This window comes from Olea europaea, unplaced genomic scaffold (assembly GCF_002742605.1).
Source record: "Olea europaea var. sylvestris unplaced genomic scaffold, O_europaea_v1 scaffold1121, whole genome shotgun sequence".
Lineage (NCBI taxonomy): Eukaryota > Viridiplantae > Streptophyta > Magnoliopsida > Lamiales > Oleaceae > Olea > Olea europaea.
Genome location: NW_019228585.1, coordinates 40,719 through 60,301, shown reverse-complemented (window position 1 = coordinate 60,301; position 19,583 = coordinate 40,719). Strand labels below are relative to the sequence as shown.

The following is a 19,583-nucleotide window of genomic DNA, read 5'->3' as shown; positions in this document are numbered from 1 at the left end:
CAAGGTCCTTATCGATTGAACTTTACTATTTGTACATATATTTTTGACTTGTTGTTTGACACTTGCATTGTTGTCGAGTGTCAATTGGATGAAAAAATTGTTTGAAATTTACACTATCCAACAGGATAATGTCACGTAGTAACGTGTAAAATAATGTGTACGCCATAGTGTACATGTAGCAAGGTCCGGTCGATTGAACTTTGCTATTTGTACACCGATTTTTGACACATTGTTTGACACTTGTATTACTGTCAAGTGTCAATTGGATGGGAAAACTGTTTGAAATTAAAATTGTCCAATAGGATAATGTCATGTGGCAAAGTGTAAACGAAAGTGTACACTATAGTGTACATGTGGTAAGGTTCATACCAATTGAGCTTTGCTCTATGTACACTGATTTTCGACACGTTGTTTGACACTTACATTATTGTTAAGTGTCAATTGAATGGGAAAAATGTTTGAAATTTAAACTGTCCAACAGGTAGTGTCACGAGGCAAAGTGTAAACTAAAATGTACACCATAGTGTGCATGTAGTAAGGTTCTTACTGATTGAACTTTGCTATTTGCGAACTGATTTTTGGCACGTTGTTTGACACTTGCAATGTCATCAAGTGTCAATTGGATGGGAAAATTGTTTGAAATTTAAATTGTCCAATAGGACAATGTCACGTGGTAAAGTGTAAACTAAACTGTACACCATAGTGTACATGCCGCAAGGTTCTTACCGACTGAACTTTGTTATTTGCACAATGATGTTTGACACGTTGTTTGATACTAGCATTGTTGTCAAGTGTCAATTGGATGGTAAAACTGTTTGAAATTTAAACTGTTCAACAGGGTCATGTCGCGTGGTAAGGTGTAAACTAAAGTGTACACCATAGTGCACATGTAGGAAGATTCTTACCGATTGAACTATGTTATTTGTACACAGATTTTTGACATGTTGTTTGACACTTGCATTATTGTCAAGTGTCAATAGGATGGGAAAACTGTTTGAAATTTAAACTGGCCAATAGGGTAATGTTACGTGGCAAAGTGTAAACTGAAGTGTACACTATATTGTACATGTTGCAAGGTTCTTACCGATTGAACTTTGCTATTTGCACACTGATTTTTGAAACGTTGTTTGAACTTGCATTGTAGCCAAGTGTCAATTGGATGGGAAAACTGTTTGAAATTTAAATTGTCCAATAGGGTAATGTCATGTGGCAAAGTCTACAACATAGAGTACATGTAGCAACGTCCATACCGATTGAACTTTATTATTTGTACACTAATTTTTGACACGTTGATTGACACTTGCATTGTGGTCAAGTTTCAATTGGATGGAAAAACTATTTGAAATTTAAACCGTCCAATAAAGTAATGGTACGTGGCAAAGTGTACACCATATTGTACAAGTAGCAAGGTCCTTACCGATTGAACTTTGCAATTTGTACACGAATTTTTGACACGTTGTTTGACACTTGCATTGTTATCAAGTATCAAATGGATGAAAAACCTGTTTGAAATTTAAACCGTACAGCAGGGTAATGACATGTGGCAAAGTGTAAACTAAAGTGCACACCATAGTATTCATGTAGCAAGGTTCTTACCGATTGAACTTTGCTATTTGCACAATGATGTTTGACACGTTGTTTGACACTAGTACTATCGTCAAGTGTCAATAGGATGGAAAAATTGTTTGAAATTTAAATTGTTCAACAGGGTAATGTCACGTGGCAAAGTGTAAAATAAAGTGTACACCATAGTGTACATGTAACAAGATTCTTATCGATTGAACTATGCTATTTGTACACAGATTTTTGACACGTTGTTTGACACTTGCATTGTTGTCAAGTGTCAATGGAATGGGAAAACTATTTAAAATTTAAGCTGTCCAATAGGGTAATATTACGTGGCAAAGTGTAAACTAAAGTATACACTATATTGTACATGTAGCAAGATTCTTACGGATTGAACTTTGCTATTTGTACACTGATTTTTGAAACGTTGTTTGACACTTGCATTGTACTCAAGTGTTAATAGGATGGGAAAACTGTTTGAAATTTAAATTGTCCAATTGGGTAATGTCACGTGGCAAAGTCTACACCATAGAGTACATGTAGAAAGGTCCATACCGATTGAACTTCGCTATTTGTACACTGATTTTTGACACGTTGATTAACACTTGCATTGTGGTCAAGTTTTAATTGGATGAAAAAACTGTTTGAAATTTAAACTGTCCAATAAGGTAATGTTACGTGGCAAAGTGTACATCATATTGTACATGTAGCAAGGTCCTTATCGATTGAACTTTGCTATTTGTACACGGATTTTTGGCACGTTGTTTGACACATGCATTGTTATTAAGTGTCAAATGGATGGAAAAACTGTTTGAAATTTAAACTGTACGACAGGGTAATGACACGTGGCAGTGTAAACTAAAGTGCACACCATAGTGTTCATGTAGCAAGGTTCTTACCGATTGAACTTTGCTATTTGTACAATGATGTTTGACACGTGCATTGTTGTCAAGAGTCAACTGGACGGGAAAACTGTCTAAAATTTAAACTGTCCAACAAGGTAATGTCATGTGGCAAAGTGTTAATTAAAGTGTACACCATAGTGTACATGTAGTAAGATTCTTACCGATTGAACACTGTTATTTGTACACAGATTTTTGACACGTTGTTTGACACTTGCATTGTTGTCAAGTGTCAATGGAATGGGAAAACTGTTTGAAATTTAAACTGGCCAACAGGGTAATGTTATGTGGTAAAGTGTAAACTATATTGTACATGTTGCAAGGTTCTTACCGATTGAGCTTTGCTATTTGTACACTGATTTTTGAAACGTTGTTTGACACTTGCATTGTAGTCAAGTGTCAATTGGATGGAAAAATTGTTTGAAATTTAAACTGTCCAACAGGGTAATGTCACGAGGCAAAGTGTAAAATAAAGTGTACACCATAGTGTACATGTAGCAAGATTCTTACCGATTGAACTATGCTATTTGTATACTAATTTTTGACACATTGATTGACACTTGCATTGTGGTCAAGTTTCAATTGGATGGAAAAACTGTTTGAAATTTAAACTGTCCAATAAGGTAATGTTACGTGGCAAAGTGTACACCATATTGTACATGTAGCAAGGTCCTTACCGATTGAACTTTGCTATTTGTATACGGATTTTTGACACGTTGTTTGACACTTGCATTGTTATCAAGTGTCAAATGGATGAAAAAACTGTTTGAAATTTAAACTGTACGACAAGGTAATGACACGTGGCAAAGTGTAAACTAAAGTGCACACCATAGTGTTCATGTAGCAAGGTTCTTATCGATTGAACTTTGCTATTTGGACAATGATGTTTGACACTAGCATTGTTGTCATGTGTCAGTTGGACGGGAAAACTATTTGAAATTTAAACTGTCCAACAGGGTAATGCCACGTGGCAAAGTGTAAACTAAAGTGTACACCATAGTGTACATGTAGCAAGATTCTTACTGATTGAACTATGCTATTTGTACACAAATTTTTGACATGTTGTTTAACACTTGCATTGTTGTCAAGTGTCAACGGGATGGGAAAATTGTTTGAAATTTAAACTGTCCAATAGGGTAATGTTACGTGGCAAAGTGTAAACTAAAGTGTACACTATATTGTACATGTAGCAAGGTTCTTACCGACTGAACTTTGCTATTTGTACACTGACACTTGCATTGTATTCAAGTGTCAATTGAATGGGAAAACTGTTTGAAATTTAAACTGTCCAACAGGGTAATGCCACGTGGCAAAGTGTGAACTAAAGTGTACACCATAGTGTACATGTAGCAAGATTCTTACTGATTGAACTATGCTATTTGTACACAAATTTTTGACATGTTGTTTAACTCTTGCATTGTTGTCAAGTGTCAATTGGATGCGAAAACTGTTTGAAATTTAAACTGTCCAACAGGGTAATGCCACGTGGCAAAGTGTGAACTAAAGTGTACACCATAGTGTACATGTAGCAAGATTCTTACTGATTGAACTATGCTATTTGTACACAAATTTTTGACATGTTGTTTAACTCTTGCATTGTTGTCAAGTGTCAATTGGATGCGAAAACTGTTTGAAATTTAAACTGTCCAACAGGGTAATGCCACGTGGCAAAGTGTGAACTAAAGTGTACACCATAGTGTACATGTAGCAAGATTCTTACTGATTGAACTATGCTATTTGTACACAAATTTTTGACATGTTGTTTAACTCTTGCATTGTTGTCAAGTGTCAATTGGATGCGAAAACTGTTTGAAATTTCAACTGTCCAGCAGGGTAATATCACGTGGCAAAGTGTAAACTAAAGTGTACACCATAGTGTACAAGTAGAATGGTTCTTACCGATTGAATTTTGTTGTTTGTACACTTATTTTTGTCACGTCATTTAACACTTGCATTGTTGTCAAGTGTCAATTGGATGGGAAAACTGGTAGAAATTTGAACTGTCCAACAAGGTAATAATACGTGGCAAAGTGTAAACTAAAGTGTACACCATAATGTACATGCGGCAATGTCCTTATCGTTTGAACTTTGCTATTTGTACACTGATTTTTGACATGTTATTTCACACTTGTATTATTGTCAAGTGTCAATAGGATGGGAAAACTATTTGAATTTTAAACTGTCCAATAGGTTAATATCACGTGACAAAGTGTAAACTAAAGTGTACACCATAGTGTATATTTGCTTTTGGTACACTGATTTTTGGCACACTGTTTGAGACTTGCATTGTTGTCAAGTTTCAATGGGATGGGAAAATTTTTTGAAATTTAAATTATCCAACAGAGTACTTGGCAAAGTGTAAACTAAAGTGTACACTATAGTGTACAAGTAGCAAGGTTCTTACTAATTGAATTTGTATTTGTAAACATATTTTTGACACCCTGTTTGACACTTCGTTTAATGTCAAGTGTCAATTGAATAGGAAAACTATTTGAAATTTGAACTATCCAACAGGGTAATGTCACGTGACAAAGTGTAAACTAAAGTATACACCATAGTGTGCATGTAGCAAGGTTCCTACCGATTGAACTTTGCTATTTGTACACTGATTTTTGACACATTGTTTGACACTTGTATTGTTGTCTAATGTCAATTAGATGGGAAAACTATTTGAAATTTAAATTGTCCAATAGGGTAATGTCACATGGTAACGTGTAAACTAAAGTGTACACCATAGTGTACCTGTATCAAGGTCCTTACAGATTGAACTTTACTGTTTGTACACTGATTTTCAACACGTTGTTTGACACTTGCATTGTTGTCAAGAGTCAATGGGAAGGGAAAATTGTTTGAACTTTAAACTGTCCGATAGGGTAATATCACGTGGCAAAGTGTAAACTAAAGTGTACACCATAGTGTACATGTAGCAAGGTTCTCATCGCTTTAACTTTGCTATTTGTACACTGATTTTCGACACGTTGTTGGCACTTGCATTGTAGTCAAGGGTCAATTGGGTGGGAAAACTGTTTGAAATTTAAACTGTCCAACGAGATAATATCATGTGGCAAACTGTAAACTAAAGTGTACACAATAGTGTACATATAGCAAGGTTCTTACCGATTGAACTTTCCTATTCGTACACTGATTTTTAACACGCTGTTTAACACTTGCAATGTTGTCAAGTGTCAAATGGATGGGAAAATTGTTTGAAATTTAAACTATCCAACGGGGTAATGACATGTGGCAAAGTGTAAATTAAAGTGTACACCACAGTGTACATGTAGCAAGGTTCTTTCCGATTGAACTTTGCTATTTATACACTGATTTTGGACATGTTGTTCGACACTTGCAATGTATTCAATTGTCAATTGGATGCGAAAACTATTCGAAATTTAAACTGTCCAATAGGGTAATGTCATGTGGCAAAGTGTACACCATAGTGTACATGTAGCAAAGTCCTTACTGATTGAAATTTACTATTTGTACATAGATTTTTGACACGTTGTTTGACACTTGCATTGTTGTCAAGTGTCAATTGGATGGGAAAACTATTAAAAATTTAAACAATCCAATAGGGTATTGACACGTGGTAAAGTGTAAACTAAAATGTACACCATAATGTACTTGTAGCAAGGTTCTTACCGATTGAAATTTGCTTTTGGTACACTGATTTTTGGCACACTGTTTGAGACTTGCATTGTTGTCAAGTTTCAATGGGATGGGAAAATTTTTTGAAATTTAAATTATCCAACAGAGTACTTGGCAAAGTGTAAACTAAAGTGTACACTATAGTGTACAAGTAGCAAGGTTCTTACTAATTGAATTTGCTATTTGTAAACATATTTTTGACACCCTGTTTGACACTTCGTTTAATGTCAAGTGTCAATTGAATGGGAAAACTATTTGAAATTTGAACTATCCAACAGGGTAATGTCACGTGACAAAGTGTAAACTAAAGTATACACCATAGTGTGCATGTAGCAAGGTTCCTACCGATTGAACTTTGCTATTTGTACACTGATTTTTGACACATTGTTTGACACTTTCATTGTTGTCAAGTGTCAATTGGATGGAAAAATTGTTTGAAATTTAAATCATCCAACATAGTACATGGCAAAGTGTAAAATAAAGTGTACACCATAGTGTACACGTAGCAAGGTTCTTACCGATTGAACTTTGCTACTTGTACACTTATTTTTAACATGTTGTTTGACACTTGCATTGTTGTCAAGTGTTAATTGGATGGAAAAATTGTTTGAAATTTAAACTGTCCAGCAGGATAACATCACATGGTAAACTAAAGTGTGTACACCATAGTGTACATGTCGCAAGGTTCTAACCGATTGAACTTTGCTATTTGTACACCGATTTTTGACACATTATTTGACACTTGCATTGTTGTTAAGTGTCAATTGGATGGGAAAACTGTTTGAAATTTAAATTGTCCAATGGGGCAATGTCACGTGGCAAAGTATAAACTAAAGTGTACACTATAGTGCACATGTCACAAGGTTCTTACCGATTGAAATTTCCTACTTGTACACTATTTTTGACACGTTGTTTGACTCTTGTATTGTTGTGAAGTATCAATTGGATGGAAAAATTGTTTTAAATTTAAACTGTCCAATAGGATAACGTCACGTGGCAAAGTGTAAACTACAGTGTGTATACCATAGTGTACATATCGCAAGGTTCTTACCGATTGAACTTTGGTATTTTTACACTTATTTTTGACATGTTGTTTCACACTTGCATCATTTCCAAGTGTCAATTGGATTGGAAAACTATTTGAAATTTAAACTGTCCAATAGGGTAATGTCACATGGCAAAGTGTACAATACAGTGTACGTGCAGTAAGGTCCTTACCGATTGAACTTTGCTCTTTGTACACTGATTTTTGACATGTTGTTTGACACTTGCATTGTTGTCAAGTGTCAATTGGATGGGAAAACTGTTTGAAATTTAAACTTTCCAATAGAGTAATGACATGTGGCAATGTCTAAACTAAAGTGTACATGCAGGAAGGTTCTAACCGATTGAACTTTGCTATTTGTACACTTACTTTTGACATGTTGTTTGACACTTGAAATGTTGTCAAGTGTCAACTAGACGAGAAAATGGTTTGAAATTTAAACTATCCAGTTGGGTAATATCACATGGCAAGGTGTTAACTAAAGTGTGTACACCATAGTGTACATGTCGCAAGGTCCTTACTGGGTGAACTTTCCTATTCGTACACAGATTTTTGACACGTTCTTTGACACTTGCATTGTTGTCAAGTGTCAATTGGATGGAAAAACTGTTTGAAATTAAAATTGTCCAACAGGGTAATGTCTTGTGACAAAGTGTAAACTAAAGTGTACATGTCTCAAGGTTTTTATCGATCGAACTTTGCTATTTGTACATTGATTTTCGAAATGTTGTTTGACACTTGCATTGTTTTCAAGTGTCAATTAGATGGGCAAACTATTTGAAATTTAAACTGTCCAATAGGGTAGTGACGCGTGGCAACGTGTAAACTAAAGTATACACCATAATGAACATGTAGGAAGGTTCTTATCGATTGAACTTTGCTATTTGTACACTTATTTTTGACATGTTGTTTGACACTTGCATTGTTGTCAAGTGTCAATTTGACGGGAAAACTGTTTGAAATTTAACTGTCCAACAACATAATGTCACATGGCAAGGTGTAATCTAAAGTGTGTACACCATAGTGTACATGTCGCAAGGTTCTTACCGGTTGAACTTTCCTATTTGTACATTGATTTTTGACACATTCTTTAACACTTGCATTGTTGTCAAGTGTCAATTGGATGGAAAAACTACTTGAAATTTAAACTGACATGTAGCAAGGTTCTTAACGATTGTACTTTGCTATTTGTACACTGATTTTTGAGACGTTGTTTGACACTTGCTTTGTTGTCAAGTATCAATTGGGTAGGAAAACTGTTTGAAACATAAACTGTCCAACAGGGTAATGTCAAGTGGTAAAGTGTAAACTAATGTGTACACCATAGTGTACATGTTGCAAGGTTCGTACCGGTTGAACTTTCCTATTTCTACATTGATTTTTGACACTTTGTTTGACACTTGCATTTTTACCAAGTATCAATTGGGTGGGAAAACTATTTGAAATTTAAACTGTCCAATAGGTAATATAAAGTGGCAAAGTGTAAAATAAAGTATACACCATAGTGTACATGTCACGAGGTTCTTACAAATTGAACTTTGCTACTTGTACACTGATTTCTGATACGTTGTGTGACACTTGCATTGTTGTTGGACGGGAAAAATGTTTTCAATTAAACTGTCCAAGAGGGTAATGTCACGTGGCAAAGTGTAACCTAAAGTGTACACCATAGTATACATTTAGCAAGGTTTTTACTGATTGAAATTTGCTATTTGTACACTGATTTTCGACTCGTTGTTGACACTTGCATTTTTGTCAAGTGTCAATTGGATAGGAAAGCTGTTTGAAATTTAAGCGACCAACAGGGTAATGTCAAGTGGCAAAGTGTAAACAAAAGAGTACACTATTGTGTACATGTAGCAAGGTTCTTAACGATTGAACTTTGCTATTTGTGCACTGATTTTTAACACATTGTTTAACACTTGCATTGTTGTCAAGTGTCAATTGGGTGGGAAAACTATTTGAAATTTAAACTGGCCAACAAGGTAATGCCAAGTGGCAAAGTGTAAACTGAAGTGTACACTATTGTGTACATGTAGCGAGGTTTTTAACGACTGACTTTGCTATTTGTACACTGATTTTTGACATGTTGTTTAACACTTGAATTGTTGTCAAGTATCAATTGGCTGGGAAAACTATCTGAAATTTAAACTGTCTAACAGGGTAATATCAAGTGTCAAAGTGTAAAATAGAGTGTACACCATAGTGTACATGTCGCGAGGTTCTTACTGATTGAACTTTGCTATTTGCACACTGATTTTTGACACGTTGTTTGACACTTGCATAGTTGTGAAGTGTCAATTGGATGGGAAAACTGTTTTAAATTTAAATTGTCCAAGAGGATAATGTCACATGGCAAAGTGCAAACTAAAGTGTACATCATAGTATACATGTAGCAAGGTTCTTAATGATTGAACTTTGCTATTTGTACACTGATTTTTGACACATTGTTTGACACTTGCATTTTTGTCAGCTATCAATTAGGTGGGAAAACTGTTTGAAATTTAAACTGAGCAACAGGGTAATGTCAAGTGGCAAAGTGTAAAAAAAAGTGTACACTATTGTGTACATGTAGCAAGATTCTTAACGATTGAACTTTATTATTTGTACACTGATTTTTGACTCATTGTTTGACACTTGCATTGTTATCAAGTGTCAATTGGGTGGGAAAACTATTTGAAATTTAAACTGCCCAACAGGGTAATATCAAGTGGCAAAGTGTAAAATAAAGTGTACCCCATAATCTACATGTCGCGAGGTTCTTACTGATTGAACTTTGCTACTTGTACACTGATTTCTGACGCATTGGTTAACACTTGCATTATTGTGAAGTGTCAATTGGATGGGAAAACTGTTTTAAATTTAAACTGTCCAAGAGGGTAATGTCATGTGGGAAAGTGCAAACTAAAGTGTACACCATAGTATAGATGTAGCATGGTTCTTAACGATTGAACTTTACTATTTGTACACTGATTTTTGACACATTGTTTAACACTTGCATTTTTATCAATTGTCAATTAGGTGGGAAAATTGTTTGAAATTTAAACTGACCAACAGGGTAATGTCAAGTGGCAAAGTGTAAAAAAAAAAAAAAAGTGTACACTATTGTGTACATGTAGCAAGGTTCTTAACAATTGAACTTTATTATTTGTACACTAATTTTTGACACGTTGTTTGACACTTGCATTGTTGTCAAGTGTCAATTGGGTGGAAAAACTATTTGAAATTTAAACTGTCCAACAGGGTAATATCAAGTGGTAAAGTGTAAACTAAAGTGTACACCATAGTGTACATGTAGCAAGGTTCTTACCGATTCGACTTTGCTATTTGTGCACTGATTTTCTGCACGTTGTCTGACACTGGCATTGTTGTCAAATGTTAATTGGGTGGGAAAACTTTTTGAAATTTATACTGTCCAATAGGGTAATGGCAAGGGGCAAAGTATAAACTAAAGTGTACACCATAGTGTACCTGTAGCAAGGTTCTTACTGGCTGAACTTTGCTATTTGTACACTGATTTTTGACACGTTGTTTGACACTTGATTATTGTCAAGTGTCAATTAGATCGGAAAATTGTTTGTAATTTAAATCGTCCTACAGGTTAATGTCATGTGGCAAAGTTTAAACCAAAGTGTACACCATTGTGTACATGAAACAAGGTTCTTACTGATTGAACTTTGCTATTTGTACACTGATTTTTGACGCATTGTTTGACATATGCATTTCTTACGAATTGAACTTTGCTACTAGTACACAGATTTTTGACATGTTGTTTGACACTTGCATTGCTGTCAAGTGTCAATTGGATGGAAAAACTATTTGAAATTTAAAATATCCAACAGGGTAATGTCACGTTGCAAAGTGTAAACTAAAGTGTACACCATAGTGTACATTTTTCAAGTTTCTGACCAACTGAACTTTGCTATTTAGATGCTAATTTTTGACACATTGTTTGACACTTGCATTGTTGTCAAGTCAATTGGATGCGAAAACTATTCAAAATTTAAACTGTCCAACAGGGACATGTCACGTGGCAAAGTGTAAACTAAAGTGTACACCATAATGTACATGAAGTAAGGTTCTTACCAATTGAACTTTGCTATTTGTACACTAATTTTTGACACGTTGTTTGACCTTTGCATTGTTGTCAAGTGTCAATTAGATTGGAAATTTGTTTGAAATTTAAACTACCAATAGTGTAATATCACGTGGCGAAGTGTAAACAAAAGTGTACACCATAGTGTACATGTTATAAGGTTCTTACCGATTGAACTACTGATTTTTGACACATTGTTTGACACTTACATTGTTGTAAAGTGTCAATTGGATGGGAAAATAGTTTGAAATTTAAAATGTCCAATAGGGTAATGTCACGTGCTATGTGTAAGCCAAAGTGTACACTATAGCGTACATGAAGCAAGGTTCTTACCGATTGAACTTTGCAAATTGTACATTGATTTTTGAGACGTTGTTTGACACTTGCATTGTTGTCAAGTGTCAATTGGATGGATAAACTGTTTGAAATTTAAACTGTCCAATGAGGTAATGTCAGGTGGCAAAGTGTAAACTAAAGTGTACACCATAGTGTACATGTCTCAAGGTTCATGTCGATTGAACTTTGTTATTTGTACACTGATTCTTGACACTTTGTTTGACACTTACATTATTGTCAAGTGTCAATTGGATGGAAAAATAGTTTGAAATTTAAACTATCCAACAGGGTAATGTCACGCGCCAAAGTGAATACCATAGTGTACATGAAGCAAGGTTCTTACCGATTGAACTTTGTAATTTGTACACTAATTTTTGACACGCTGTTCGACACTTGCATTGTTGTTAAGTGTCAATTCGATGGGAAAGCTGTTTGAAATTTCAACTGTCTAACATGTTAATGTCACGTGACAAAGTGTTAACTAAAGTGTACACCATAGTGTACATGTCGCAAGGTTCTTACTGATTAAACTTTGCTATTTGTACACTGATTTTTGACACGTTATTTGACACTTGCATTGTTGTCAAGTGTCAATTGGGTGAGAAAACTGTTTGAAATTCAAGCTGTCCAATAAGGTAATGTCAAGTGGTAAAGTGTAAACTAAAGTGTACACTGTAAGGTACATGTCACAAGGTTCTTAATGGCTGAACTTTGCTATTTGTATACTGATTTGACACGTTGTTTGACACTTGCATTGTTGTCAAGTGTCAATTGGTGGGGAAAACTATTTGAAATTCAAGCTATCCAATAGGGTAATGTCATGTGGCAAAGTGTAAACTAAAGTGTACACCATAGTGTACATGTCACAAGGTTCTTACTGGCTGAACTTTGCTATTTGTACACTAATTTTTGACACGTTATTTGACACTTGCATTGTTGTCATGTGTCAATTGGATGAGAAAACTACTTGAAATTCAAACTGTCCAACAGGGTAATGTTAAGTGGTAAACTGTAAACTAAAGTGTACACCACAGTGTACATGTCGAAATGTTCTTACTGGCTGAACTTTGCTATTTGTACACTTATTTTTGACACGTTGTTTGACAATTACATTGTTGTCAAGTGTCAATTGGATGGGAAAACTGTTTGAAATTTAAACCGTCCAACAGGGTAATGTCACGTGGCAATGTGTACATCGAAATGTACACCATAGTGTACATGTCAAAAGGTTCTTATCGATTGAACTTTGCTATTTGTACACTGATATTTGACATGTTGTTTGACACTTACATTGTTATGAAGTGTCAATTGGGTGGGAAAACTATTTGTAATTTAAACTGTTCAATAGAGTATTGTCACGTGGCAAAGTGTAAATTAAAGTGTACACCACAGTGTAGATGTAGCAAGGTTCTTACCAATTCTACTTTGCTATTCGTTCACGAATTTTTGACGCGTTGTTTGACACTTGCATTGTTGTCAAGTGTCAATTGGGAGGGAAAACTGTTTGAAATTTAAACTGTCCAACAGGGTATTATCAAGTGATAAAGTGTAAACTAAAGTTTACAACATAGTGTACATGTAGCAAGGTTTATACCGGCTGAACTTTGCTACTTATACACTAATTTTTGACATGTTGTTTGACAATTGATTGTTGTCAAGTGTCAATTCGATGGGAAAACTGTTTGTAATTTAAACCATCCTATAGGTTAATGTCACATGGCAAAGTGTAAACCAAAGTGTACACCATTGTGTACATGAAGCAAGGTTCTTACCAGTTGAACTTTGCTATTTGTACGCTAATTTTTGACACGTTGTTTGACACTTGCATTTCTTACGGATTGAACTTTGTTATTTGTACACAATTTTTTGACACGTTATTTAACACTTGCACTGTTGTCAAGTTTCTATTGGATGGAAAAACTGTTTGAAATTTAAACTGTCCAACGGGGTAACGTCATGTGGCAAAGTGTAAACTAAAGTGTATACCACAGTGTACATGTTGCAAGGTTCTTACCGATTGAACTTTCTTATTTGTACACTAATTTCTAGCACGTTGTTTGACACTTGCACTGTTGCAAGGTTCTTATCGATTGAAATTTATTATATGTACACTGATTTTTGACATATTGTTTGACACTTGCATTGTTGCCAAGTGTCAATTGGATGGGAAAATTGTTTGAAATTTAAATTTTCCAACAGGGTGTTGTCACGTGGCAAAGTGTAAACTAAAGTGTATACCACAGTGTACATGTTGCGAGGTTCTTACCGATTGAACTTTGCTATTGTACACTAATTTTTGGCACGTTGTTTAATACGACACTTGCATTGTTGTCAAGTGTCAATTGGATGGGAAAATTATTTGAAATTTAAACTGTCCAATACGGTAATGTCACGTGGCAAAGTGTAAACTAAAGTGTATACCACAGTGTACATGTTGCGAGGTTCTTACCGATTGAACTTTGCTATTGTACACTAATTTTTGGCACGTTGTTTAATACGACACTTGCATTGTTGTCAAGTGTCAATTGGATGGGAAAATTATTTGAAATTTAAACTGTCCAATACGGTAATGTCACGTGGCAAAGTGTAAACTAAAGTGTACACAATAGTGTACATGTCGCAAGGTTCTTACCGATTGAACTTTGCTATTTTACACTAATTTTTGGCACGTTGTTTAATACTTACATTGTTGTCAAGTGTCAATTGGATACGAAAACTATTTGAAATTTGAACTCTCAAATAGGGCAATGTCACGTGGCAAAGTGCAAACTAAAGTGTGCACCATAGTGTACGTGTAGAAAGGTTCTTACCGATTGAACTTTGTTATTTGTACACTGATTTTTAACACGTTGCTTAACACTTACATTGTTGCCAAGTGTCAATTGAATGGGAAAATTGTTTGAAATTTAAATTTTCCAACAGGATATTATCTCGTGGCAAAGTGTAAACTAAAGTGTACACCATAGTGTACATATAGCAAGGTTCTTACCGATCGAACTTTGTTATTTCTACACTGATTTCTAACACTTTGTTTGAGACTTGCACTGTTGTCAAGTGTCAATTGGATGGGAAAATTGTTTGAAATTTAAACTGTCAAATGGAGTAATGTCACGTGGCAAAGTATACACCATAGTGTACATGTAGCGTGATTTTTACCGATTGAACTTTGCTATTTGTACCCTAATTTTTGGTACGTTGTTTGACACTTGCATTGTTGTCAAGTGTCAATTGGATGGGAAAATCGATTAAAATTTAAATTGTCAAATAGGGTATTATCATGTGGCAAAGTGTAAACTAAAGTGTACATCAAAGTGTACATGTAGCAAGGTTCTTACCGATTGAACTTTGCTATTTGTACCCTAATTTTTGGTACGTTGTTTGACACTTGCACTATTGTCAAGTGTCAATTGGATGGGGAAATTGTTTGAAATTTAAACTGTTGAACGAGGTAATGTCACGTGGCAAAGTGTAATCTAAAGTCTACACCATAGTGTACATGTCTTAAGGTTCTTACCGATTGAACTTTGCTATTTGTACCCTAATTTTTGGTACGTTGTTTGACACTTGCACTATTGTCAAGTGTCAATTGGATGGGGAAATTGTTTGAAATTTAAACTGTTGAACGAGGTAATGTCACGTGGCAAAGTGTAATCTAAAGTCTACACCATAGTGTACATGTCTTAAGGTTCTTACCGATTGAACTTTGCTATTTGTACCCTAATTTTTGGTACGTTGTTTGACACTTGCACTATTGTCAAGTGTCAATTGGATGGGGAAATTGTTTGAAATTTAAACTGTTGAACGAGGTAATGTCACGTGGCAAAGTGTAATCTAAAGTCTACACCATAGTGTACATGTCTTAAGGTTCTTACCGATTGAACTTTGCTATTTGTACCCTAATTTTTGGTACGTTGTTTGACACTTGCACTATTGTCAAGTGTCAATTGGATGGGGAAATTGTTTGAAATTTAAACTGTTGAACGAGGTAATGTCACGTGGCAAAGTGTAATCTAAAGTCTACACCATAGTGTACATGTCTTAAGGTTCTTACCGATTGAACTTTGCTATTTGTACCCTAATTTTTGGTACGTTGTTTGACACTTGCACTATTGTCAAGTGTCAATTGGATGGGGAAATTGTTTGAAATTTAAACTGTTGAACGAGGTAATGTCACGTGGCAAAGTGTAATCTAAAGTCTACACCATAGTGTACATGTCTTAAGGTTCTTACCGATTGAACTTTGCTATTTGTACCCTAATTTTTGGTACGTTGTTTGACACTTGCACTATTGTCAAGTGTCAATTGGATGGGGAAATTGTTTGAAATTTAAACTGTTGAACGAGGTAATGTCACGTGGCAAAGTGTAATCTAAAGTCTACACCATAGTGTACATGTCTTAAGGTTCTTACCGATTGAACTTTGCTATTTGTACCCTAATTTTTGGTACGTTGTTTGACACTTGCACTATTGTCAAGTGTCAATTGGATGGGGAAATTGTTTGAAATTTAAACTGTTGAACGAGGTAATGTCACGTGGCAAAGTGTAATCTAAAGTCTACACCATAGTGTACATGTAGTGTGGTCCTTACCGATTGAACCTTTTTACTTGTACATTGATTTTTGATACGTTGTTTGGCACTTGCATTGGCATTTGTATTGTTGTCAAGTTTCAATTGAATAGGAAAATTGTTTGAAACATAAACTGTCTAACAGGGTAATGTCACGTGGCAACGTGTAAAGTAAAGTGGGTACACCATAGTGTACATGTAACATGGTTCTTATCGATTGAAATTTTCTATTTGTACACTAATTTTTGACATGTTGTTTGAAACTTGTGTTGTTGTCAAGTGTCAATTGGATGGGAAAAATGGTTGAAATTTAAACTTCCCAACAGGGTAATGTCATGTGGCAAAGTGTAAACAAAAGTGTACATGTTGTATGGTCCTTGCCGATTGAACCTTGCTGTTTGTAAATTGGTTTTTGACATGTTGTTTGACACTTGCATTATTTTCAAGTTTCAATTGGATAGGAAAACTGTTTGAAATTTAAACTGTCCAACAGGGTAATGTCACGTGGAAAAGTATAAAATAAATCATGTACACCATAGTCTGCATGTAACAAGGTTCTTACCGATTGAACTTCGCTAGTTGTACACTAATTTTTGCCATGTTGTTTGACACTTGCATTGCTGTCAAGTGTCAAGTGCCACGTTGTTTGACACTTTGCCACTGGTGGGACTCGATATCAAGGAAGAGGACCCCAGAGTAATAAGCGGAATTGACTTGGGAGCGATTTAAAGAGGAAGTAATGGACAAGTACTTCCCACAGTCTTTGAGGGATCACAAAGAAAGTGAATTTCTCCAACTCAAACAAAGGACTATGTCCCTGATTGAGTATGAAAGAAAGTTTGATCAACTTTCAAGGTATGCTCCACATCTGGTGGATACGGCGGACAAGAAAGTCAGTTTGTTTGAACAAGGGTTGAACCCAGATATAAGCATGATACTTATGTCCCATCGTTTCACCTCATACCGTGAAATGCTGGAAAGAGCTCATGCTATCTGGTACCAGAAGACTAGCACCAAGAAATATAGTCAACTGTTCAATCAACCGAACAATGGCAGTATGGGTAAAAGGAATGGAATGGCCAGGACAAGGGAAAGGGCAAGTGGTAGAACAAGAAAGCTAATGGCGAAGCCAATGCCAACAAGAGAATTGTGCCCGTTATAGAGCCATGTCCTAAGTGTGGAAAGACGCATCGTGGTGTGTGTTTGCAAGGGAAGAATGTCTATTTTAGATGTGGCAAGGTAGGGCATATTTTTAAGGATTGCCCCACATTTACCCCGAAGAAGGATGACAACAATGACCAGAACCATAAAGGGAAAGCACAAGTTTTTGCAATGACTCAGAAAGATGCAGATGAAAACTAGAATGTCATAGCTGGTACTTTATTGATAGCCAATACGCCTGCTTATGTATTGTTTGATTCAGAAGCCACACACTCCTTTGTATCGACAACTTTTATGGCTAAATCTAGTATTACCTGTGACAAGTCAAAAGGTACATTAGAGGTTAGCATTCCTTCAGGCAACCCTTTGAGTATTAATAGAATAGCCAAATCAGTAAGTATTGAAGTTGAGGGAAAACCAATGGAAGTGAACCTATACATGATAGAAATGAAGGATTTTGATGTAATACTAGGCATGGATTGGTTGGGTTGTAATTACGCCACCAACCGATGTAAGGAAAGGGAGGTATCATTTTAGAAACCAGGAAATGAACCATTTTCGTTCCTTGGAATGAAGACGAAACCCCTTATTCGACTAGTATCGGCTTTACAAGCTGAGAAGAAGTTGAGAAAAGAAACATGTCAAGGATATTTGGTAAACATCTCAAGAAGGAAACATGAGACGATAAAGGTTGAAGACGTACCAATAGTATGGGAATTCATAGATGTGTTTCCAGAAGATCTATCTGGTATTCCACCAAATAGGCAAGTGAAATTCACCATAGACCTAATTCTTGGAGCGGCACTAGTGTCAAAAGCCCCATACCGAATGGCCCTAAAGGAACTACAAGAGTTAAAGAAGTAGTTGCAAGAACTCCTAGATATGGTTTCCAAGATCGACTTACAATCGGGATACCATCAATTGAAAGTAAAGTCAAAGGATATACCCAAGATAGCTTTCAGAACTCGTTCTGGACACTACGAGTTTACAATGACGCCGTTTGGGCTAACCAATGCACCTACAGTGTTCATGGACCTGATGAATCGTGTATTTCATTAGTGCTTGGATAAATTTGTCATAGGCTTCATTGATGACATTCTGATATATTCCAAGAGTAAGAAGCAACATGAAGAGTACCTAAGAATAGCATTAGAGGTATTATGCAAGGAGAAGCTGTATGCCAAATTCAAGAAGTGTGAGTTCTGGCTTGAACGAGTTAGATTTCTTAGACATATAGTCACTGCCCTAGGGATTGAGGTAGATCCAGCGAAAGTGGAAGCAATAACCAACTGGAAAGCACCAACTAATGTTGGCGAGGTATGGAGCTTTCTAGGATTAGGAGGATATTATCGGAGATTCATAGAAGGATTCTCCAAAATAACTGGACCAATGACGCAGCTTACGAGGAAGGGAGTAAAATTTCAATGGACGGATAAATGTGAACAAAGTTTCCAAGAACTTAAACAGAGGTTGATATCAGCACCCGTGTTAACAATACCTGAGGGTACGGAAGGGTTTGTTATATATAGTGATGCATCCAAGCAGGGATTGGGATGTGTACTGATGCAGAATGGAAAAGTGATAGCTTATGCATCAAGACAATTGAAGAAACATGAGCAGAATTACCCGACGCATGATTTAGAACTTGCGGCGATAGTACACGCCTTGAAGATATGGCGACACTACTTGTATGGAGGGAAGTGTGATATCTACACATATCACAAGAGTCTCAAATATTTATGAACATGTAAGGAATTGAATATGTGACAAAGAAGATGGTTGGAATTGGTGAATGATTACGATTGCACTATCCATTACCATCCAGGTAAGGCTAATATTGTGGTCGATGCCTTAAGTATAAAATCAATGGGACAGTTGGCATCACTGCCCACTTTTTTAGTCAAGGACTTGGAAAAGTTACAGATCGAAGTGGTTCGCATACCAGGACAAGTCACTGCTCGTCTAGCAGCTTTGATAATTCGACCTATTCTTAGAGATCGAATTATAGAGACACAAGGTAATGACCCATTCTTGTTGAAGATCAAGAATGAAATTGGTACTGATAAGAGAAAGGATTTTGGAATAGCTTCGGATCAGGCACTGATGTTTAAGGGGAGAATTTGTGTGCCTAAGGACAAAACCTTGAGAAACGAGATATTGAAAGAGGCCCATTCCACCCCGTACACCGCACATCCCGATGGTACAAAAATGTATTGAGACCTTCGAGATACATTTTGGTGGAGAAATATGAAAAGAAGTATA

The 19,583-nt window shown here is 35.8% G+C and overlaps 1 protein-coding gene across 1 annotated transcript in view; it reads left to right on the top strand.

The window, feature by feature from the left end:
• Positions 1–18,638, top strand: part of LOC111373394 — a gene marked incomplete at its 3' end in the record, with an annotated part of 104,941 nt that extends 86,303 nt beyond the window's left edge. The window contains exon 5 of the mRNA XM_022995921.1: positions 18,381–18,638. Coding sequence (XP_022851689.1) covers positions 18,381–18,638 — 258 coding nt within the window. The remainder of the gene's footprint in view (positions 1–18,380) is intronic.
• Between the last annotated feature and the right edge of the window lie 945 nt (positions 18,639–19,583).